At 39.2% G+C, this 26,363-nt stretch overlaps 1 protein-coding gene across 1 annotated transcript in view; it reads right to left on the reverse strand.

Moving 5' to 3' along the window:
* cadm1a (cell adhesion molecule 1a) overlaps positions 1-26,363 on the reverse strand; it is a 399,976-nt gene that overhangs the window by 97,302 nt on the left and 276,311 nt on the right. Inside the window, exon 3 of the mRNA XM_073480005.1 lies at positions 4,352-4,498. Within this exon, the coding sequence (XP_073336106.1) occupies positions 4,352-4,498 (147 nt within the window). The remainder of the gene's footprint in view (positions 1-4,351; positions 4,499-26,363) is intronic.

A 26,363-nucleotide genomic window follows, 5' to 3' on the forward strand; every position in this document is an offset into this window, starting at 1 on the left:
GATCAAAACCGGCTATTTTCTTCCGTCCCTGAGCGTGGCAACCAAAACAGGTGTTTTTAGCCAAACCAGGATATTTTTCTAATTCTAAACAAGTGTTTTTTGTGCGTAATCCTAATCAGAGCATAAGCACAGAAAAGAGAGAAATATAAAGTTCAACCTACTTCCACATCCACATAAGTATTTACACTTAATTTGGAGCAATGTTTCTGTCCATCTAATGAATGTATGTCCAATGTGAAGTCTTCTTTTAGCTCTGGTTTTGGTCTCCACCATTTCCAGAGTAAAATATCTGCAACTGCTCCACTAGTTCGTGTCTCTAACTTTGTCAGCTTGCAGTATTGTTTTGGGCATTGCATTTGTAGCTGTTAATCCTGGAAATCTCTTGCTGCATTTGGTTTTGTTTGTTTTTAAAACTCCTCTGACAAAGGCCACCTATGTGTTTTTTCAAGTGGTGCTCTCACTCGAGTTCTCACTACTGCATCTAGTTGAGTGTTCTATGATAATTTGGGAAACTGCACAACTGTCTCCTTTTAGCGTGGCAATATCATTGTGCTGATTCCCTTGAACTGACCCCCAGCACAAAATTATGTACAGTGTGTATCCTAAATCCTGGTAATAATGCATGAAATGTTGGTCCAGTAGAAAAGTAGTTACGCCCTCACAAATCATATGAACATTTAGAATCAGATGGCACAAAATGATCTGTTAAATCCTTTGTTAATCCTTTTAGATTCCTTTAATGCTAAGTGGCATTTTCTTCCTTCTCAAACTCTCTACACTTTTTTGCAGATGTTGGAAAATGCACCTTTGTTTAGTGCTAACGTGTGGCAGTAGTGTTAGATACACACACAAGCTTAGTATAGGTCAGGCTAAAAGAGTAGTGAGACGAACAGTAGCTGTGATAGTTTAAAAAAGCTAAAATAACAGTTATAGCTCCATGAAATGGTGCTAAAGTGGGGCTAAGATGAGAGGGTTTGAGTCACCTGAACATAGCCATAAAAGCTTTGCTGTAATCATGCTTTAGTTGTGCCAGAAGTAGATATTGTCGGTAAACACAAAAAAATACACTCATGGACATTTGGCAAACTCTCATAAAATCTGTTTCTATCACAAAACAGCATGGGGTTCAGGCTCCATGTAAAACTTCAAAATATAATGGAATATAATGTAGTAAGACTCTCAGGCAATCAATCACTTACATCTATCACGTTGTATGCACTTATATGCAGTTTCCTATTTTGAGATTCAAATTTAAATGTCCCACACTGTCAACAAAACACTTGCTGCCATTCTTCTGATTGTCTCTGGATTGCTGCAGTGAGGCTAATGCTAAATCAGCTTGTCTACTGCTAGCTTAGCTAGGTAGTAAGCTTTAATTCGGGGGAGGGAACATTACCTGAAGAGCAAACAATACTTCTGAGAGTAAAATTGAAAAATATTACTTGGTAGCTTATTAGCTGTAATTACAACTCACAGCTCAATTGGTTTTGACACGTTTTGAGAAAAAAAAAAAAAAAAACCCTGATACCAGACCTGCTCCTCAAAATAAAAGTCCTTTGCCACTTACATGTTTTTATTGGGGACAATTGCTTCTACGCCGATGATATCACAACAGATTTTCTCATGCGAATGACTTGTACTCACTGAACATGAGTTACAACAACTGTTATATATATGTAACTGTTGTTATATAGTTACGGCCAATATGTCATAGTGAAGTCAACATTCTACACACAAGGAGCTTAAAAAACATAATTAAAGAAACCAAAAGCTTGCAAGACTGGGCACAGAACGAAGTATGTCCAGCTAATTAAAGCTGTGGCACGATAATTGGGCAGGATAAGAATAAACATAACAGGTCATTAAATGTTTGGGGATATGAGCTGCTTTTATTAAAACAGACATGCTGAAAGCTGAACATGTTTGGTAGATTGTATTAACCTCATTCTGTATTAATCCCGTTGCAGACATGTGGGTCAAACTTAACACAGCTCCCTGGAAATGCAAATAATGTAAGAGAATATTAATTAATGTTATACAACTTCACTGCTGCCTTCGTTCACATGCAATAGATATTTTATGATATTCGTCAGAATTCATCAACTTTCGCTTCAAACTTTGGTTTGACAAAATATTACAAAATGTAAATGATGGAGTATGTCAAATGTCTAATTATATAACTGCTCGTGAAATGAACTCGTGGAACTGACACAAATAAATGCCTGACTGGGATTGATTTCCATGTCATCTTATTACATCAAACGAATTCAGACTATAATTAAACACACACTATATCAATCACATAAAGACACAGCAGTGCTGAATGATGTCTCTCTTTCAGCAGACAACGTCTGCTACCAGCCACAGCCTAGTTCCTCCTCTGACAGCTATATAATCACCTCTGAGATGATCTTTTACAGACAGGGTTTTCTTGAACAGCTCCAACTGTACTTTATATCGAATGTAGGACTTAACAATACATCTAGCCAACCTTTATTGTCATTGTTAGGTCTTTTAAGATTAATATTGTGCTATCCTTTTGCCATATATGTTAATATGAGCAAGTTGTCATTGTTTGAGAATGTCAGAAAGACAAATTCCTCCTCTTACAACGTACCCAGAAAAACGTGCCAGAAAAATGGGTAATTTGGGAAAAACATTTGTTTGTTATCATGACTTAAGAACATTCAGACATCAATTAAATATGATTAGCTAGTCCTGCAGTCACAGAGGGTAGTTAATAATTTATTAAGCCTAAACTGCTCTGTATTCAGGCAAAATCAGCCAAAATATTGAATAAACTGACTCAAAATAAAAACTAGTTATGGGAAACAAAGCCAAACAAAAAAAATCAGCCCGTTAAGTTTGCTGGTATCTCATTTTTTCCAGAGTAGACTTTCAAATGCAAGTTTCATTGTTGTAATATGATGGAAAATTTATACTGAAATCGAAATTCTCTGCTTTAGTGACGGCTTTGAATGAAACATGCATATAAATGTCTGCCAGTGGTTGAGACTTGGGTTCTTTCCATTTGCTCCGTTTTCCTCCAGTCAAAACAAAATACATTTTCTTACTTTAAAAAAATCACACTTACAAGAACTTTGCCAATTTTCAACCAGCTTTATATCACTACAGTGTTATGAGTATTTGCAAATGAATAAGAGTAAACTTCTCTCCATTTCTCCTGCACCCAGAGGCAATCTGTCAGATTCTCGGGCTATTGTATCAACTTAAGTTTGTACTTTGGCATTTTTGTATTCTAGCATCCACAGACGGACAAAAGAGTATAGTCAGATGCGCCTCTCTCTCTGTCTTTGAATGGAGTGAGGGGCATCTCACCAAGCTACCAAATTCCAATCAAACTGGCAAAACTAGGCAGTGCTGATAAACAATAAAGAATGATCCCATTACTACACTGTAGAGATGCGACTACACCTGATTTTATCGTGGATCATGATAAAAAACACTCACATTAAGTTGAGGTGAATTCTCATGATCGGGATAATCTTGAATCAAGTGAATGCCCTCACATGAATGACATGAGAAGCTGTCTAGCTTGTTGACATACAGTTTTGGTTCCCTGTATTGCCTAAGCCCGTCACCATCCATTCATTCTTTATTTGTGCAGGAAGACCTTATGTTTATGATTACTTATTTAAGATTCTTCAATTGTTTTTCATTAAAAAAAGATGTGTGTCCTATCTGTGATGCAATAAAAATGTTACAAGTAAGAATATTTGGATGTTTATCAGGATAATATCCTTAATCGCAATTATGTTGGACCTATTGTCCCATGTCTACTACACTGCCTATTTCTCACTTATTTCTCACTCAGAAACATATTTTGGCAAGCTGTTTACCTGCAATAGAGAAAGATGAACCGGAAAAGGCAGCCGGGTTGTTTCCGTACTGTGAAAGCGGAGGCGGAAACAACTGATCCAATCGTAAAACAAGGCAGTGCTGATCAAATCTTAACCTGGATCCTGTTCATTGTCTGTTTCTCTCTGTTTTTCAGAAAAACATTTTAGTATGGTAGTGGCTGTTCAGCTTTACTGTTTCCTGTTTCAAAACAAACTCAGAGTATAAATCACCCATCAGCATGAGTATTTATTGGTCCAGTTACGTGCAGTGTATTCTGGTTGTTGTAGGTTTTCTGTCTTTTGAGCCGAAGGGAATACCACAGTCCTTTCCTCTCTTTTCTCCGGTCATGTAGCACCAACAAAAATAGTCTTTCTGCTGTATAGACAGCCCAGTTTTATGCAAGTGCCATCTTTCCAGCTGTGACATACTTCTTCAAATACACAAGAACAAGCCTTAGCTCAAGAAAAACACATAGCTGTATCATACTCACGTCTCATGTCTCTGAAGTAAATTGTCTGTCTGTTGGGGTTGAGCAGCTGGATAACGGAGTCGTCGTTGTCCTTCACCCGACAGCTGATAATCGCCATCTCGCCCTCCACCACTGACACATTGTCTGTCACCAGGTTCTGACTCACCACTGGAGAGAACAGAGACAAGAACACATATATGAATTGCTGGTGCATTAGTAAATGCAAAAAAGCAAGGCAAACGATATAAAATACAAGACATATTCCGACATGACACATAATTAAAACGATTTCGGAGTTTGTTAATGGAAAGCAGGAGTGAGATGTGGCAACAAAAATAATTAGAGCACATGGGATTAACGAGAGTTAACAACCTACCCAGTAACGATTATTTATTTTTTATTTTTTTCAAAGTGATCTGACAGTTTTGTAAAAAGACTGAGGAAAACATAAACAAATTCAGTACAACAGATAACAATGTAGAAAAATCTATTTCAAAGAATATTAATGGATGATAGGAAAGTGTTTTTTCATCAGGATAGGACAGAAGTACAAACACATTGTACATACGTACAGTATATTTAGTTTTTCAGACGTTCTCCTCTTTGCCTTTATTTCAAATTACTTGACAATTTCCCCTGTTCAGGAAATTAAAAATGATTCAAATAAAATATCGTCAACAGATCACAAACATAATGCTCTAGGACACCTTTGCAAAAAAAAGGAGTGAAATCAATAGTTTCATTAAGCTGTCTGAATATTTTGGCTTAAAAAACATGTTTTTGCTCACTCATAATATAAAGAACAAAAGCCCTCTAATTCTCCTTCCTTTAGTGTTATGGTGCAACACAACATTTAATGAGTGCAGCAGGCGGCGGAGCAAAACCCCTTAATGTGTGTCCACGGGAATAAACAGAAATGAGGGACCGGGAAAACGGCTCGACAAGCCTGTGGGCTGAGAAAAGAATTGGTCACAGCAGTCATCGGTCATCAGCTGCCACTTGCTGCACTTAGTTGTTTCACAAACAATATCTCTGCCTGAAGAATGAAGAATGGATTCTCTACAGCTCTGTGCTACTTTGATTTGAAAAACTGCAGTAATAACAGATCAGACTCTGCTTTGGGGTTGCATCCATTGTTGGGCTTGATGGTAAGCCTTGAGTGGTTTTGGTTTATTTTGAATGATCTCCACAAAACCAACGCTTGGAAGCTTGCCAGTGGTGGCTAATAGTTATGTTGTTCCCCGGCGTAATATTTTTATATTGAGGCACACACACACATGCTTCAGGGTTCATGGAACCATAGACAAACACAAACAGGAAGTCAAAGTGAAATATCTAATCAACAATTTAGGAAGTCAAGTGACTATTTGAAATATGTAAGCTACTTATGTGTCAATAACTGAAGTGTTATACTGTATAACACATCAGACTACAAAAGTAGCTTGTCTGCATCTTGTCTACAGCGATTCACCTCAAAAATTATAACAGATTGAGACAGCAACCAATCAGAAACGTTGAATCATTTTGTCACTCAGTGGTTGAGCTGCATTGCGGGTAATGTAGGAGCAGAGCAGATGATAAAAATTGATACAGCAGAACCAGATATCACCTTTATTATTCCACACATTCTTCTTCCTTTTCAAAACCTGGTGCCTACATTACTGTATATGCAACTTAGCCACTGAGTGACATCACTGGAGGTGATTTACCAAATTACATGCAGCTTCCTCTGGACCCACAGAAATGCATTATACTACTTTTTACATGTAGTGCTGACCCACTTTAAATTAACATGTAAAATTGGTGGAGTTACCCTTTAACACACCTTCTTAAACGACTATGGCATTGTTCCGATTTCTACAAATGGTCCCTGATGCCAGACTACAAGATATTTGTGTCTTTCCAGATGGTCAGGTGATTGTGGTCCTTCCCTCACTTTGCCTTGATGCATGTCAGACTACATATCGAGCCAATCAAACTGACAGACTGTTTGTGGTTTTCATGACCTGTGTGATATCCAAAGGTAATCAGACAGCACGGACTAGAGGCAGACTTCAGGGATTAGGTGTGTCTGCAAGCTTGTTATGGATGTTGTCAAAGTACTGTAGGGCAGAGAATGATAAAAAAAAAAAAAAAGTCAAGGTGCTTGTTTTTTCACAAGGGTCTCTTGAGGCATCATGCTACACAGGGCAAAACAGCAAATTTGTTCCTGACGCTCCACATGTGTCAGAGCGGGGAACTTTCAGCCTGATCAGCAGGTCCAGGCCGTTCATGCTCTCAATATGGATTAGTCGGCCAATTCATTCTCTGCTATAAACAGGGTTTAAACATTGTTGGAACATTTGGGATAATATCCGTGCACATATCCGTGCAGTAGTGGTTTTGAGTCATTTTAATGCAGAAAATGTGCTAAAAATTATTTGATTAAAAAATAGATTTGAAATGTTACATATCTCATGTTTGTATGGTTTTGTTATTGTTGCTCTGTTACGCCCACGACATCAAAATGCAGCGCAACATAAATTAAGTGTTGCCTGCTGATGTTAAACCTCTAGAATACACAGCATCATATGACAAGGCTGCTGCTTTCCCAAGCTTTCAATTGAGGTTAAGAGGTAACTTATGGATAAGTCTTTGTTAGTCCTCCGTTATACTTTCCTCCTACATAGTAACAAAAATAGCATCACAAATAACATCTTCTCAGAGAGGCTAAAAGGACCGACTCAGGGGTGCAGAGGGGGGGTGGGGAAGCGAAAGAAACTAAAATAACGCAGGAAACATCAACTGCTAATTTGCATGCCTCAGTTGTCAAGCACCTCTAAATATCCCTGCCATTTAGGAGACAAGGAGGATGGGGTGGGAAGAAAGAAATTGCATCCTCTGATGCTGACGGATAAGGATAGACAGCTTAACAAACGAGATTCAAATCAGCATCCCTTTGTGGCGCAAACACAGCCCTAAATAAATGAACCTCGCCGTCTTTAATATTCGAGACCGAACCTCATTTTTCAAACATGTGCAGAGGTGGGCGGCAGGTTGGGCATCTGGTTATGATAATACGCTAACATACTACAAAATGCATTTCAAGGCATCCGCTGAAGGTTACAAGGCAGCAGCAGGGCGCTGCAAGGTGTCTGCTAAGTTGTGTTTCAGGCCAGAGGAGGTAGTAGGGAGGACTTCAAACAGTGGCTGCCTTGTCAACTTCTTAATTGTTCCTGTTGTGCTAAATAAACAACTCTGACATGCTGGAAGATGGTGCGTGGAGGCGGGGGGCTTTACACTAATTAATGGCCAACAGCAACCATGTGCCGTGGCCACAGAGGACCCTGTCAGAGGTGCTACGGAAAAAGCACTTCTGACATCTTGGTGGGCTGTTTAAAGCTGCAACTTGAAGCTTTCTAATGTTTCAAAGAGTATTTTTGGCATCAAAGTCTGGAGGGGAGGAGGTGTGGCTGGAAGGCCAATTTGAAGAACCAAAGGAAAAAAAACAACAAGGGCAAAAGCTCAAGAGCACTTTATTAGTGGACAACCTTTCATCGTACAACCTGTTGTCTACTGAATGTGACCTATGGGTAAGACTTTTTTCCTTAATAGTACTACAAGGAGCTTTTATCTGCTTGTGAAACAAGCAGATATACAGTGCAAAACCTACATAAGCAATAGGGGTGAGACAATATAACAATATGGCCATATATATACAATATATTGTATCACTTCCTCTTGTGATACCATTATCAAATACACTGGTGCCAGATATTGATATTTTAGCTAAAACATGCTGCCGCTCTCAACAGATTTTGCTGACAATTTCACACAACTTCATGACTACTTGTGGCGTAAACTTCTGTAAACTTTATTTACACAGATTAAAAGGAATTTAGTGCAAACCACAGACATTTGTACCAAACACCACATACTACATCCTTCACATGACGAGGTGGACAAGACGACAAGTCACACTACTGGATATTTTAAGGAGACCTGCACACTTATCCATCTGTTATTGTGGCGACCTCAACAGGTATTTCAAGCCAAACCATGATGTATTCCTAACCCTAACCGAGTGTTTTTTGTGCCTAAGCAAAGCATTAACACAGCGTTGTGATGAGAGCAACAGAAAGCATTAAAGCAACAAAATGTTACTTCCTGGAGAAAGAGAGTTGATTCTTGAGTCTCATGCCCAGGTGGTCAAATACTGATGCTCTGGGTTCAGAGCTTGGGTCGGATGCCAACCTAAAGCGTCAGTATTTGACAACCTGCGGATGAGACTCAACAATCAACTATCTTTTTACAGGAAGTTATTTGATGCTTTAAAGGACCTTGAGATCTCTACATATATGATAAGTATATGGGCTCAAATGCCTAAGAAGTATCTAGACCTGTGACTTGTGACACTCAGTAGCCTCCTCATCTCCTAGTAAAGTATTTCTCTACATGCTTTAAAAAACAAAAGAACATTTAGTTATGTGTTTACATATTATCTGTATTTCTTAATGTCAGTGTGCTCAGACATATAATTGTGTAACCTTGTTTCTATTCTCAGCTCGTGCTTCGCCATATGATGTATCTGATGTTTTGTTTTGTTCTGTTCAAAAAGAAAAACAATACAAAAACCTATTGATCACAAAAAAAAGAAAATCAATGCAGACTTCATGCTGTACATAGCTCTCTGATACAGAGATAAACATCACAGCACACACCGGTGTGGTACTTTTAACTTCAGTTACATTGTAGGTGTTGCTCAATTATAGGCAATTATGATATCTTTCAAACTGGAGACATGTTTTGATCAGCAGGTATTATGTTGATCTCATCTTCTGCTTGCATGCGCACGAGGATAAGCAGCATGTTTAGCAGAGAAACAAGTCAACTACACAGGGTACCTTCAGCGATCTGACATGATGTTAGTGTCATGTTCTCGACACAGAAAACTGTCACAACCATGATCATATGAATATTTTTTTCAAAATAACGTCAGAGTATTTCCTTGTGAAAACAGAATAAATATTTCATGAGCTCCAGAAAGCTGAAAGTGACAAACAGCTACACACATATCGCCTCCTGCCCTTTGTAAAATAGCAAAAGTGACGACTGCATTCACTCTGTGCTTCTTCAATACCTGCGAAGGCTTTATGAAAGCTGCTTGTAAGAGACAGCTCATCGATATGTGCGGCAAGTGTTGGAGCATCAAGTTCACCGACTGCGGGGCAGGAGGACAGGACTAACAATACACTCCCTTCAAACAAAACGCTCACATTGAAGCTTTTAGTGAGATACATTTAGTTACCACTGACAGTCGTGCACCAGCGTATGACAACAGGAGATAAACTCTCATAACTGAAATAGACATTATGATAATGGCACATCAGAGATGGTGGGAGTAATATATAATTGCTAGTCTGAGCTGCACTTAATGCATTTCCTCTAAATGTTTTAAAGCTATCTCTTAATTTCCTTTTTTCCCATCACAAATGAGCCTGTGCATTCACAAATACAAAAGCCACTATCATCATCCAGTCTTCCATCCAAGAAGATTGATGGTTTGTACGTATGTATGTATGGCTATACAATATGTACAGCGTGCAGGATTATGTTATGTATAGTGGATGTATGATGACAGTGACAGTGCATGATGATATGTGTATGTTAAAAACTGAGCATTTTAACCTGTACAAGTGTAGTCTGTAAAGGAAGTTAGTGGATGTGCAGTGTGATGCTGCAGGCCTTTAAAAGGCATTTAATTCTATGACAAATACAAACAGATAAGGTTAAAACTGTCCATGTGCATCCTTTAGCTTCTATGCAGTGTCATGTACCTCTGATATTTCCGACTTTTCTCAACGGCCAGTAACACATTTGGCCCATGGCAGTGAAAGGGGGCCAGATTTCAGCCCTGGGCCATCCATGTCAAGAAGTCGAAGCAGCCAATCCTAGATTAAAGTTGTCAGACAATGACACTCTCACACTGCACCGTACAAAGCTAGCCTGGGGCCCAAACTCACTAAGACTGCAATGGGAGAGAGAGAGAAAAAAAAAAGCCATGTTTCATTTGCCTTGGCTAGCAGCTGCATGTTTCCATTTGATTCAATAAGAAATGTATGCATATTAAGTTGTGTTACACAGATGGGCGCCATGGCAGTGAGAAAGATTTTCATCAGGAAATCAAACCGAGTGCAATGCTGACACCAGGCTGCTCTGGCACATTTGGTTTTATTTGTAGATTTTATTTTGAACATAAAATATTACTTGTACACAGGATTGATGGGTAAAAAAGGTTGCTGAAGATATCAAATATTAATCTGGGCATCAGTCTGTCAATGTCTCTTTCTTTCCAAGCCTCAGCTCTCCCTGTGGTGTTATTAGTAGTAATAGCAGTAGTATTGCATTTTTTATTAGTTCTACTGTTATACATGCATTTATTCATGTCCTGTCTCAATCACAAAACATGATGCAATGTACAGTAATCTTATACAGTACGGTACAGTTTCTTAAATTATGTACTTGACTCTCTCTGCACTGCCTCTGATCAACACAACCAATCTAGATATTCATTTCGCTTTGACATTTCTCGGAACATGTGTATCTGAGTGCATGCTTTGTGAACAGCGTACAATCATTTTCTCCGTTTTTTTGTTGGTGTGGCTCCCGCTGATAAAATGACCAATTTTTGTGCACTGGGCCAGAGCCTTTGTGTGTGTGTGTGTGAGTTTGAGAGAGCAACAGAAAGAGTGGCAGTGTTTGTGTTTTGCCAATGTCTGATTGCAGTCAGTCCTGTCTGATTGCATGTTTTCACAGATGTGTGTGTTTGAGCACCTTTGACTGTATGTTTCCATGTTGACCACGAAGATTTGATTCTCTGAACAAGTGTACGAGTACAGCATTATTACCTTTTATTACTATTATTAGCAGGACATCCTTTGGGTACAGGCCATATGCTTATAACGCAGTTGATATGTATGAGGAAGCATTACAGAGGACCTTCAAAGTAAGTTTGGCTTTTATACATATGGATAATGTAATGTGTTTCTTGATCTTTGTAGACTATGCTTGACATTGATCAACCGTGCTTGCCCAGCCTGTTCTCACTCCCAATGCATCAAATACAGCAGCCTGGTCACCTTTGCTTCTAAGTCTGACGCTGTAGCTATCCCTGTAACGTCAGTTTCTTGAAGTGCCCCTCTAGTTCAGTAGTATAAAAATAGAGAAAAAGTCAGAGTTGGGAGGGGCCGGGGTGGTTGGATGGGTCAAACACTGGACTTTCCCTCTGAAGACCACAGTTTCCACCCCCTTCGTGGCCAAGAGCCAAGAGTGTTGTGTTTTTTAACTTATGCTGTATAAGAAATTTACATGAGTTACGAGACTGAACATAGCTATTTTAACAAGTATGATCTTTTCCTAAACCTAACCAACGCAATGCAACACAACGCAACTTAACGTAACATAGCGTAATGTAACATAGCGTAATGCAACACAACTGACGCTCAAGTATGAATTCATAGAATGAAGCTTAAGGTCACTGACCAAGCTGCTATATTTGACAATTTTGGAGTGAGGACATGACGACTTGCCATAGTTTCGTGCACACAGTTTTCCTGTAACCTCACGCACCAGATGCTTTGTTTCACAAAAAGATTTATTTCACAAAAACAATGTAATAAACCAAATCACACTATACACAAGTATGCAGAATTTGAGAGAGAGACATAGTAAAGTTCCTGGGAGTAAATTTCACACACAACATCTTCAGAATAGTTGAGCCCGAAGATGAATTTACGACCTTAGAAGTAGCGTCTTTCCCAAGGTCTTCTCCCCTTTTTTTTTCAACCACATACATTATGAATCTTGTGAAATTTGGCTGAGAGTATGAAAGCCTTGTGAAAACATAATGTAGAAATCCTAACAAGGACACCAATATTATCTTAGAATGATATGAGAACCTCTCTCAGCTGTCAACAATAAACCATATTACTTCCACCTTTTTATCAATTTGATGTAAACAGGTGGCAAAAATGGATCAAGACATTTACTAACTCTTGTGATATTGGCAAGTCTACATAGATATACACATGCATCATTGGAAGCTCAGCTACTGTTGACTGCCAATGATGCATATGCTGTAGGAATGAATTAAATTTATGCTGTGCATTAGCATTGGATATGTCAGCCTAAATGAATTGAGAAAGACATGTGAGCACAGCTTTTATCCAGATCCAAAGGGATAAGATATTGTGTAAACAGCTTTTATATTGTCCTAGCATTTAAATGAACAGTCATTTTAAGTAAGAATTCTAAAGGCAAAAACATGTTTGCACTTTTTTTTTCAAATAGTGCCAACTTTTAGCACTTTCATGCAGCTTCTAGTAGCTTTGTGAGGCTCACATTACAACAAGTGCAGCTACAAATGCCACCAATAGCAATCCTTCAAGAAAGCTCTCAGTGTTGTAACAGCAGAAAGTTAACCACATGTGGAGTGTTTCACTTTGTGTTCTCCATGGCAGAAAAACAAAATCAACAAATCACCTGGAAAGAGTTGCTTATAGAGTCATCAACAGTCATGCTGTGCAGCTGAAGACAGCTGAATAGAGTTTCCATGGGTCAACCATTCAATTTGATCAGCGGTGAACAGGAAATCTATTTCTATGTGTATTTGTATTTGTTTCGACAACAATTCTTTACTTATTGTCCTTGAGTGAAAGGACTTCAGGGAGAGACACGAAGGGGGACATGAAACACAAGTGCTTGGACTAAAAGAAACGTGCCTCATGGATATATGGCCCAGTATAGACCTCAGATTGGGCTCCCAAGAAGGTCGATAGCTTCAGGCTTTTCAGGAAGTGCACCAAGATGACATAATGCATCATATTTTAAACTTGGAGGCCACTGTTCACGTCTTTAATATAGTCACATGAAGACGAGGGTCCCCTCACCTCGACAAATCTCTTATTTTAACCAAAACAATGATCCTATTGTTGTTGTACTTTTGTAAGCTACTACTGACAAAAACAATTGCTGGGATCCAAAAAAACAATGACACAGCCGTCCAATATGCCAGAAAAAGGCAGCTCGACAACCAGCAGTCAGATGGTCAGGTTGTAAACAAACAGTTTGGCCGAACTTGTCTGGATGAAAAATTGAAGGCGAAGTTCCTGGTTAAACATTTACACTAAACAGTCCACAAGGATCAACAAAAACAACAATAACTCAATTATGAAGGAAGAAGGGAGCCATCTAAGAGGTTTCATCTTTTTTCTTACCTTGGAAGTACTATAAGCTCTAACAGGGTAGAGATGAAGACGTCAAAACCAGAATCGGAAAAGCCAGAGCAGCATATAACATCTTATTGAAAATATGGAAGGCCAGGGACATTATTACATTGACTAAACTGCAGATCTTTAACACCAATGTCATAACTGTCTTGCTTCATTGATCTGAAACTTTGGCGTGCTACAAAGACAATGTTAAGGAATGTCCAAGTTTACATCAACAAATATCTAAGAAGAATCCTGAGAATTAGGTGTCCAGAAGCCATCAGAAATGAGGACCTATGGCAGAGAACGGGCAAAGAACCAGTACCAAGTCCCTGATCAGTAGAAGGAGATGGTCGTGGCCACACTCTCAGAAAGCCGAAGGACAGTATCACCAAACAGGCACCGACATGGAATCCATCAGGAAAATGTAGTTGTTGCATACGTGGAGGAGAGGGGTCGAGGCAGATACAAGGGCACAATGTTACACTTGGAGCAGACCAGAGATGGAAACTAGCAATTGATGGCCTACGCTCTATCTCGGAGTGAAATGGCAATGGGTGAGTGAGTGTGAGATCAGGGATCATTGGCAACATTCAGATGTGTCCACTTTTTGGGTTGGCTTCCAAATAAAGGGTTTTACATTCTGTGGCTAATCTGTTGGCTCACTTACAACCTGTCTGATCAGCTGACTGCTTGTGTTTTCTGCCCAATCTGTGGTCTCAGATCTCAGCATTTAAAACTGCCCGAATCGTCCTTTTCTCTGACCTCACTTGCATTATATTGTTTTGATTGTTTTGGTGTGGGTTGCCAAATTTGAGAGATATCAGTCATTGAGATGTCTGCCTTTTCTCGGATAAAATGGAGCTAAATGGTACTTGGTTTATAATGCTCAAAGTGACTAATGAAAATAGTGAAAATAGACTTTTTCCAGAAAGTATAACATTCTGCTATTGAGTTTTTCAAGTGTTATTTTTTTTTTCCTTTTTGTTTGAGCACCATAAGCTGAGTGCCATCTAGTTCCATTATGTCTGAGTGGCAGACATCTCTATGGCTCTTATCTCTAAATCTCTGCAACCCACACCAAAACAATCTCGATGGATTAATAGCACACACAGGTTAAAATATTTTTTGGTGCAATGTCTCTTTAAGGCATTGAAATTATGTAAGACTACAAAAGGCAATACCAAAGTGGTAACCTATGACGTGGCTTTTTAAAATCTATTTGATGCACAAGACGAGCACAGAATTGCATTTTGAGCCACATTTCCAGCACAATCTCAGAGAACAGAACAAGCCTCCGACAAGGCGGCCCGCTGTGTGAATGCTGGGTTAGTGCAGCCGACTGACAGCTAAAGGCAGCCGAGAAAAGGTCAAGATCCTTGTATGGCCTGACCACTTCAAACAGTGGAATCCCTCTTGGTGAGGATTTGAAGGAGGAAGCGCAGTTAATCTGTGTGTAGACGACGGCTGTTCAGAGGGAGGCTCAAAGATATGACACAGAATTTGCGGGAGATGATCCCATTGGCGAGTTTAGTTATCTGACTCCACAATAAGTCTCTAGTGTCTCTTGTAGCCTGTTGCCTTCAATTAACATATTTAGCAGCTACATAGCATGCTAGTGCTATAAAGAATTATCCAAAATGAGATTATAAAAAGAAGAGTTTTATGTTGCTATAAAAGTAAAAAAAAAAAAACCTGTTAGAGACGAGAAGACATTTCAGGCTATAGCAGCTGTGTGTGTGCAGGAGGTGCACATAATAATTCACAACTGAGGAAACCAACACAGCATTTTATCTGTTTTCCATCACAAGCCTGCACTTTATACAGAATCTACCTGTTAAAGATTTATACTTTGTGTTGAGTAACAACAGAGGCGATCACAAATTTGTATGGTTCTATTATTGTTGTTTTGTGTACCTTATAATGTGTTTATGAGTTTTCCTGAGCGGTGAATGGTTTTATAGAGCCCAGGTGGGTGGCACATTACAGTGCATCAAACAATGACTGTTTAGCATTTCGTCATTAGCTGAAAATAAACAGCTGCAGTTTCTCAAATTCATAATCCTGAGTGGGGAAAATTAATTCTTACAGCAACGGGGCCACTACAGAGGTGACTGAATATTTTCAAACTGGTATGGCCTTGAATTTGTGCTAAGCTATAAAGGGATTGTTGCAGTGTTACTTCATTTTTCCGAACAAGTTACATACCAGCACAACGTTAACATCAACATATCATTATTGTATTTTGATACAACAAGAGAAATTGTCTTCATAAATGTTTCTCACTTTCTAATTTATGGATATGATTATTTACTGAGTACAATTATGTACACATCTTTTCTCATGATGGCAGCAGTATCACTCTGACACAAAGGAATTGTGACTAATTGTGAGCAAATGACAAATGAGTTTTTGCCTGATTCCACTAAACAGCTTTAGAGAGTCATTTTTCTATATAAACTATATAAATATTAATAAAAAGAAGCATCATTCTGAAAGCTGTCAGTATTTTGCACTGTAAAGCTTTAATAAAGATTCTTTTTCAGCCTTACATTGCATTATTCAACCACGTTATCCATAATAGAGCAAAGCTAAAGCTGGTGATAGCAGAAACCCCTTTGAGATTCAGTCAAATGTAAGATAATGCATCTGACCGAATTGCTAATAAATTGCCTTGCTTTAAAGTGTCGAAGAAACACACACAGCCTAGAGATCTCGACGGGTCACCGTTATGGCAGTTATACTGTATAAAACTCTTATTTTATTCACTCCACCACGAACAATGAAAGACTTACTATCCCAAAAAATAAAGCACATTTTCACGCATTTTCTGAGCAAAAAACTACCAAGCAAAATAGTTGACAAATTGAAAATGTAGACCAGATAATCAAGTAAGTCATTACAAATCATCTATGAATGAAAATTCATGAAAATGAATGTTTGTACAAAGTTTTATGGCAATCCACTGAACAGTTTTTGAGCTTACAGTCTGGAGCCAAGTGGTGGACCGACTCACCCACAATATCATTAAATACATTTGAACTATTTTCATTCACATATTAATTTTGGGCCTAAAGGTTAGAGAAGCAAACTTGTGACTAGGGGCTTGCCGGTTCAATCCCCCAGCCGGCAGGATAACATGAGTGGGGAAAGTGAAAGACAGCACTTGACCTCTACTTATTACCATCACCGAGGTTACCTTGAGCAAGGCCCTTCACCCCAAATGCTCCAGTGGAGCTGCTCAGTGGAGCTGCTCAGTGGCCAGCAGATCAGACTGTGGTTGTACTGAGCAGCTTCGAGGTGTGAATGTGTAACTGGGTGAATGTGATCAAGGCATTACTGAAAAAGAGAGCACTGCCCTCAGTGAAGCCTTCCTGAATAAATAAAGGTAAAAAAAAAAAAAAAAAAATCATCTGATTCTATTACATAAGTTCAATGCGAAGAGTTACATTTAATGCAAAGTTTTGTTATCATGTTAAGTCATATGTATCTGACAATCAATAATAAATAAAGTTATTATTATTATCAAGCAACTATGGCAATTATATATAACATTTCTTTCTGTCTGTCTGTCCGTCTGTCTGCTATTTGCATATCTCATAACCTGTTTATCTGTTCATCTGATCTACTTCAATCTTGGCAGGTTTGTTGCTGAAGATCTGAGGAAGTGCAGCGTCAGCTTTGGTGCAATTTGGACATGCGACACGGTCAATACTAATACATTTTGAATAAATAGCGAATGCAGCTCTGTGCAGCAGGTGGGTGTGGCTTCAGCGCTCTGGCTTAGACTGAAGCTGGGGTCACACATGATCCCGTTTGATCTTGTGGGGAAGCAAACTGAATCAAGATTAGTGTAGTGCAACAACTCACTGTACTGAGGTGTTGCAGTGAGAAAAAAAACAAAAGCAGAGGGTTTAACGAGTGTGGATGGGCGGGGAGACGCGGTCAACACAGGTTTTCCATTCTTCACACTCTTGAACAGTAGTATGCTAGTTAACGTTAGCCTTTAGGGCTAGAATGTTTACTGGATCTGTAAACCCCTCACATTATCAGATAATCTGTACAGAGCAGCATGTTTTGAACGGGCATTGCACTTGTAACTAGATTTGTGATTTGTCACAGTGGAAAGGATAACCAATGCATTACTTTTATGTGTAACACTTGAATAATAAACACATTGTTGAATCCCCCGTAACTGTATATGTACAGGTAATGTAAACTTGAATAAACAAAAGGTTTGTAAATAAGTCAGCATTAATTTAATTTAATTTAATTTAATTTAAGTTATTCCATTTTATTCACAGACTCAACATGACAGAAAAACATTACATTACTACCTGCATTAAACTAACCGCATTAAATGTGACACTTCACATTGAAATTTCATAGAAAATGTACATGTCATTAAAAAACATAAAGTCAACTTTTTGGGCATAATTATATATGAGATTTGCATATAATAAGGATAAAAGCATCAGAAATAATGCTAAATACTTCCCCCAGCTATATTCCAATAACCCCACCACAAAAACACACACTCTGTATACCTCCCCCACTGATGCTCGGTGGAACAGTGGATTTGTGACACATTATGTAAGAACGGGGTGTGAAGAGCTTTATAGGGTGTTACATGCTTGCAGTGAGCATGTAAGTGGCTTTTGTGCAACCACTGCTGCTGTACGCTGCACGAAACGCCTTTATCTCATGGCTGAGCTTAATGAGTGCAAAGCAAATTTCAACAATGCCAGTAAATAAATAAAAAAATAAAAACATCTCATGTGAGGCTTTTACGGCTCTAATGGTGCTCCTGCATTGTGTTTTGCTTATAGTAATATACAATAAATGTGAAAGCAAGCCCTCTTATTTATTTATTTTCTATTCATTTGCATTCTGTTATGTGTCCAGCCACTCTATGCTGTGTGTTTATTTTGTGTTTACTCGAGACAATTTTGTCCACCAGAATTTACTTAAAAGCAGATAGTGAAAGTCAAATAAGAACATTTATTGCAAACAGTGCTGCTTCATGGAAATGAACTCATTAGATAAGAAAAGCTGCAATGCCTACAAAATATGTACGTCAGTTTAGCCCAGTGTTACAATAATGTAAATGAGACTCTTTTGGGAAAATTAGGGGATCATGGAGTAATTATTGATGACATGCTTTGCTAGCTTCCATTTCTAGAGGGTGCAATGTTCGCTACAACTGACAATACGAAACTATTGGATGTAAAGGAACGTACTCATTCGGCTTCAGGTAGCCAGTTTCTGGGTGGGAGGGGGTTGTTTTGTTTTATGCTAGTCAATTAGCAGTGAGTGTCATATCTGTACGGCTACAGTCATTTTCATCCAACAAATAAGCTTCATTTTTTTACTAGGAGAAATAAGAAATATCTGAAAGGTGCAGACGCACAGAATCTGGTGATGATGCATCTGGACCACCAGACTAGTAGGACCTGCTGCTGGGTGATGTCACTACTAGTTGGGCTGTGCTTGGTTTTGGCTTGTCTATTTTCAATATGGCGGCCAGTTGACAAACTTTCTCATATTACAGCTATACAGTACACTAAAATACCATTCTGTAAATATTTCAAGTGAGAAAAAGTGGAAAAAAAGCAGAATCTTAAATTCATATTAAATCAGCACTGCCTTGTTTGACAGTTTGACTTGATTTGACCTTTGTGCACTGCCGGATGGACTCATTGGCCCCAAAATTCCCAAATGGGCTCAATGAGTGTTCACAGAAAATTTCACAAAAATCTAGCCAGTGGTTTCTTAGATACCAAGCCATGAACCTGTCAATCAAGTGGAGGCTTTAGCCTAATGGTATTACAAGACAAAGGGTCATAGTCCCCAAACATAAACAAGTAATCATCTGGAGACTATTATTGGATGAACTGAACAGCCATCAGTCACTACTGTAGTGAAGTAGTTAAGGAAACTTCAATGGCGAAAGTATTTTCTTTAATTAAAGAAAAAAAGGGCACCATTTTGAGTTTATTACTCCTAAAAAAACAACAAAAACAAATAGTACCCTCGAGGTGCTTATCACAAAGTCCAGTTGAATTACAAGGTTGACAGTGGTGATGATGATAATAGTTGATCTCTTCAGCAGCGACAATAAAGTGATGTTATTCATTGTGGTATATTTTCCATGAAATTCAAGCCATTGCTGCATCAGCTGCATTTTCAGATTCATTTACATGCTCTCTATCTCACCAAAAGCCACTTAACATGATGAGTGCGTGCTGTTTGAAATAGAGAGGGTGCAACTGCAGCTCAGAAAGCTTTGCAATGAAGTCTCCTGATACAATGCGCCACTTCACAGAAATTAGCCGCACTTTAATGAAACGTAACATATTGGAATTGTTAAATTTTCATCGCCACTTTCACACATAGGAAAATATTAACCAAGGAAAAGGATTAATCATATTTGCTGTTAATGTTGTGACTTCTTAAAAAAACCTCTATCTGATGTTTTTTAAAAAAGGTGAAAGTCATGGTTTTGGCATTACTATTTTTACATTTGGGATGTGTTAATAAACCATTCCAAGAAGATAACCAGCTATTATCTGCGGTCATAATGGAACAGCAATTTCTCATCTTTTAAATAACATTTTCAGTTTTATTTTTGCTTCATCCAAAATATAATTGCACACTGAAACCTAACCTGACCTTAAACTGGCAATAAACATCTTTTTAACTTTAACTTATCATTCTAAAGTAATTACAGAGTGCACAGTGTACTGGCTGTAGAAAAATGACACCATATGCATATAGATTAGTTCTCTATTCAGTCAGCCTCACTATGGTCTGCCAGCGGGCTTGATTTTTCCCCAAAAATGAAGGAGAAATTACAGCACAAGGGAAGCGTGTCTGCCATTTCACAACCAAAAAAGGAAGGGGCATGATGTTCCCCGGTCTCTATCTGAAGGTAATGTTGGAACAACTGGAATAACTGTGGAAACTCCCACTGATGGAGGAGGCAAAGATCGGAAGAGGGAGAGTGATGGAAACCCAGGAAAAACAAGCATTCATTCAATGGAGAGTGCTGGTGTTGTCTCAAAGTCTGGTCCCTCGCTAGTGGGAAGGAAAGTTAAAAGGTTGAAAGTTTCCACTTTCAATTGAAGTTTATGTTTTTTTAGCGACTATGTCAGCAAATAGTTGCCTGTGTACCATTTATCCAACAGACAAGGGGCAACATTAGGTGTTACAGGTGACAAGCCTGCCAAGCCAGTGACTGCAGCTCCAGACTGTGTTACAACATTTGGATGTGAAACCACTGGATGTTTTTGAGGAGACCTCGGGGCATCTCTCGCTGCGTTTGTGGTGACCAAAACAGGTTTTTAAAGCCAAAACATGACCTTTTCCTAACCCTAACCAGGTGTTTTTGTGCCTAAACCTAACCAGAGAATAACCACAGTGCTGTCACAACATAAAATAGAAAACTGAACCTAAAACGTAAAAATGTAAAGTTTCAACGCTTCTATCTCATTGCACGTAGCCATTTGATCCATTGTTAATAATATATAGACATATATATGTATTCATTAGTGCAGCTTTAAGTGTATCTGACAGTTAATATCATTTTGTTCCATATCTTATTGCGTTAACCTGCGACAACCCATATCAGTGCAACCCCACTAATGACTTGGCCTCATCAAGCTAGGTTTAACTGTCAGGATGTGTAACATCCTCCACTCATTTCCTACAGGGCAGACACATAAAGCAGGTGCATCACTTTACATATAATTTCCCACAAATTAACATCTAAAGCAGGCTTGCCTCCTTTCTCTTTCCCTCTCTGCCTCACGTTCCTCCCGCCTTTCGTGCCCCTCTTTGCTCAGAGGAGACAGAGGGGGAGGTTTTGTGTTGGATTCAAATAAAGAAATCGAGAAGTAAACAGAGGAGCGGCGAGGGAGGCAGGGAGGGGGGAAGGAGGGTGGGGTGGATGGATCGCGGCTGCTGGTTGGTGCCGCTAATGATGAGGAAAATGGAGGGTCATGTGGGAGCCATGGCTGGATGGAGAGAGTGGGAGTTGGTGTAGTAGAAAGAGTCAAGATCACTTGAGTGGTGGGCGGTCGCTTTGTGCATGTGTGTACCCCGCTGCTGTGTTCTCTATCTACCTGCTCAAGTCGTGTGCGTTCACATGTGTTTATATTACACGGTGGCGGTACATGGCTTTGCTTGTGTGAGTCAAACCAAGTTATCCATGAGTGGGACTGTGTGTGTGTGTGTGTGTGTGTGTGTAAGTGAATTGTAGGAGTGGAGGGGGCGGCAGCCAAGTGATTAATGCGTCAGAGAGGCAGCTGTGGTCTGGGCTCACTCGTTTGGAAATATCTTTAAGGGAAGAAAGCCGGAGCGGGAGAACGGTGGGAAGGGGGTGGAGGAGAAGCTTCTCCGTCCCTTGCCAGATAAACAAAAGCTGAGCCTTTACAGGGGTCGAAGGAGGCAGTGGATGAGAGGAGGAATGAGAGGATAGGGGAGGGAGGTAGAGGGCACTGCAGCATCCTCCTGTCCTCTTGTCTCCTATCAAGATTCATTAGTGTCTCCTTTAAGCATCATGTGTCCTTTACTCAGGAATATTATGTGAGCTTTTGGCTGATGAATAAAACAATAACCGGGGAATGCTTAAAGGATAAATCTGGCCTATTATAAGTTGGGTTTTATATTGTAGCTTGGGGTTGTGATAATTAACATAGTCCCAAAAGTTTAAAAGAGTTGTTCGTGGAAAAACGGCCCTGTTGTGAGAATAAAATGTTGGGATTTTACCTGCATGCAAACCAGGGACATGTTCAAATTTCTACATGTCATGCGTAGCATGTCAACAGTTCTGCAATATACAGTATGTCATATCATGTTGACATAACATGGATTTTAAACACAAAGACATGTAAAGTTTGAAGATGCCCAGTGATTTGCAGAAATGCACATTTCCAAAATGTATTCTTGTGATTGGGTTGCATTTTTTCTATCAATTATGACAATTATTATCCTCACGGAAGTTGAGAACATTGTTGAGATCTGAGAAAACTGATGTATCTCCACAACAGTCTGGTTTTATTATTACCCATATTTGAGTATTTTCATTTAGTGAATTTCCCAAGACAGTACCACAATTCCAATGACATTTTTTTACCTTGAGGTTTTTAAAATGAAACAGTGTGACTGTTTGATTGAATTTGTCAAATTTTTAGTCAGGGAGTAAATGTAACCATGATCACTTAGCTTAACTGCCAGTTATGTTTCTGGCAGATTATTACATCTGAAATGAACACCTGCCATTATTACACTTTCGCAAAAAGAAAATCCACTTCAGGAATAAAAAGGCAATGAATACAAGGCGAGTCTTACTTGTAATAAGTAAAAAGAAATATATTTCAATGGAAAAAGTGAAAATTGTCAGAAAACAAGTCCCAAGTGCACTGAAATGCATCTTACATTAGGTGTAATGAGATATTTTGACTCAAAGTTAGAAAAAAAGGTTGAAATCATGAGTGTGTGCAGAGATCTAGAGACTCTAATGACATAATCAGCTGTTCATGAAACAACGTGTTCATGTTCAAGTGTCAAAGCAGCCATAATGATTGTTGCCAATGACTGTTTCCATTGGACAGTCAAATTGGGTTTCGTTTAACCACGAACACACTTGCCCCCTCACCTCCAGACCCTAACAAAGCAGTAACATTAACCCAATCTATTACCTTTCTCTCTCAATAAACTGTATTTGTGCCAAAGTCAAACAGGTATTCTTTTAACAGTATTGGAAGGCACAGACATATTACGCTGACCTGACAGGGGCGTTAAATCAGAGGACAGAAACAATGTATGCAGCTGTTTTAATTGGAGGACTCGCTGGGGGAACTGCACTTCACAGAGTCTTTTAAAAAGTATTAAGGCACTGAACTAAAAGGAAATGATCCAATTTTCTTTCGTTTAGCTTGTTTAAATTTTTTACTTTGAACGAACCATAAAGTCAATCCTTTAAAATGAAATGTTAACATTTTCATCATTAAAGTTATTACCATGGAATTAAAAGCTTAGGGGAGAGCAAAATCACTTTTTTATATATCTCAGATGGTGGGGAGAGCAAATGTAAAATTTGCTCTCCCCACCATCTGAGATATAAAAAAAGTGATTAAAGTCCAACTCCAAACTGAACTGGAATAAACTGTAAGTATCCAGGATGTTTTCAGAGCAGCATGAGGACGTTCTTTCTGTCGAGAAGTCACCTCCAAAACAAGAGGGAGCGCGGATGGAAAACAGCTTGTAGGACTACTGCGTTTCTTGACTCGGCCATTTTAAATGTGTAGCAAGTCGTGTGGATATTCTGTTGAGTCAGGCAGCTGCAGAACAGCATGAGAGAGCAGAAAGGGGATATCTCACCAGCATCTCCTGATACAAGCTAGGCGAAGCAGGTTTACTCTTCAGGGGCCTCGACAAGAGACAAAAAACTGATGATGGAGGGTTTTTTTGCTCCACAACTGCACAGCAATACGATCTTTATGTCAAATAAAGAGTTTTGTGACACAAAAATCTGACTGTGATTACTCTGAAGTTTAACTGATTACATAAAATGAGATAAATTATTCAGGTGGAGAGAAAAATGTGATATTTTTCTTTCCTTACACTCGGTTGATTAAACCAATTCATCCATCTATTTTCTCCCACTTATCTAGAAATCATTTAGAAAATGTATTAATTGCAATTTTGCACATTTTCTTTTAATAATATTCACACTTGCGCTCTCAGCAGCTTGGTTATGTTGTTAATTGAAATATACGTTTAGTGCAGAGAAATGGAAGTTAGAGTGATGCTTTAACTATTAACATGGATCTGTACATAGACAAAGACTTTCGAGGGCCCCTTTTTGGTGATAAAAATGGAAATTTGCTGTCACAGTGCTGTTGTGGCAGTCGGGTTGTGTTTCTGTTTTCTGTGTTTTCTGTTCTTCCTATCTGCCTTTCCCCTGTGTGTGTGTCTGTGGGCGTGGCAGCAGCAGCAGAGTAGCGCACCTGTATCTGATCAACTCATCACCCTCCGGCTTTATCTACCTGATCTCTCCACCACTTCGGCGCCAGATGATTACGTCATTACGTCAACATTATTTGGTGTTTTTTTGTTGTCAGGGGATCTGTTTAAATAGAGGAATCGTAAAAGAAGAAGCAGCAAAGTGAACTAGTTGGAGCTACAGGCGACAGATGCTCTCTGTAAACGAACAAACCTTCAGCCCGTCCAGCCTGTTGTTGGGGAAACCACTCATGCCGTGCATGCATCACAGCTCTGATTGCTGTTGCTCGTGGCACGGCTCAGTGCACGTATCCCGACCATACAGAAAAGCAACATTAGTGACATGAGTTGCTTCTGGGACTCTTGGGGCCCGCAGTTCTGGCAGCTACTCTTAAAAATAAGTGCAAGCGATGGATTACAGCCAGTGCTTGAAGCGGAAAAAAAAAAACAAGAAGCAGTGCCCCTCTTCTTCACATGTTGGAGTGTGTCAATGAGGATAAGACTCTGAATTACTACAGTGAATGAAAGATACTTGGAGATATGACTAATGATCACAACATAAATTTATTTAACTAAGGAGACACCCATATGAATTATAAGAGTAGAAAGTAACCAACTATGTACACTAGATTTACTGTGTGGTGCAGTGAAGTCAGCAGGCCGATAAAGCATTTGCCATTTCTACAGTTGCACCACACCCCTTGCAAGGAAGATAAAAAGAGACCAAGAGATAAACTACCTCTGCCGGTTAGCATGACAGACACACTAGAGAGTGATGCACTGCAAGCTAGCACATCATCTTAATGTTACTGTTATTTACTGATGTCAGTCAGAGCAGAAAGATAGTTCATCCTACTTCATCCTCACATCTAAGTTGTAAGTACTTACACCCACTTGGAGAGGATGTGGAGGCGGGACCCTTAGACCTAATTAGGGTGGTACTACGCAACCTGTGTAGTGAGCGTATATGGTCGCCAGGATTTGAACATTACTCAGACTAGCTGGGAGAAAAGCAGGCAGGTGAGAACAACATGAACAGGTGAGCGTCATGTAGTGTCTCCTGTACAATACAGTTCATTAAGGGTCAATATGTATCACCCTCAGAACCAGATATGGAGAAGGAGAGTACTGGCACTTTGTACGTTTTTTTTTTTTTTTATGTTGCAGCTTTATGTTTCTTTAGGTCAGATTTCCTATTTTTCAATGTGACAATGCTGTTCATGATCTAGTTAGGTTTAGGCACGAAAACCACTTGGTTAGCATTCGGAAAAGATAATGTTTTGCCTCAAAATTCCTGTTTTGGTACCAATACACACAGCTGGAGATCCTGAGGTCTTGACAGAAACTCCCAGTTTTGTGATCACAAAAATTGCCAGAGATGTCTCAACTTCTGGTCAAAAATCTCTCTTTTTTTCAGCCACAAACACGGCAGGAATTTCTTCAGAGGTCTCTAAAAATATCCTGTGGTTTCACAGTTGCCAGTGTTGAAACATTGTGGTCCCTCATTAAAAATATCCAGAAACGCAGTTATGAACTGCAGTCATTGGCAGTCTTCTTGCCTGCAACTTCACCTCTATCCCAGGTCAGGTCATAAACATGTACTGTGAATGTGATATGACACATTTCGTAGATATGTCAGCATAATCTGTAGGCCTAAAGCATGTACAAATATCAGTTGTTTGTAGAAACAATAACGATTTGTTTCCTGGCGACTGGGCTGAAAAAGAAATTAAACGTAGGAGTACTGTAGTATAGTGCTGGCCAAACACATGGCAGTT

Source organism: Pagrus major, chromosome 13 (genome assembly GCF_040436345.1).
Source record: "Pagrus major chromosome 13, Pma_NU_1.0".
Lineage (NCBI taxonomy): Eukaryota > Metazoa > Chordata > Actinopteri > Spariformes > Sparidae > Pagrus > Pagrus major.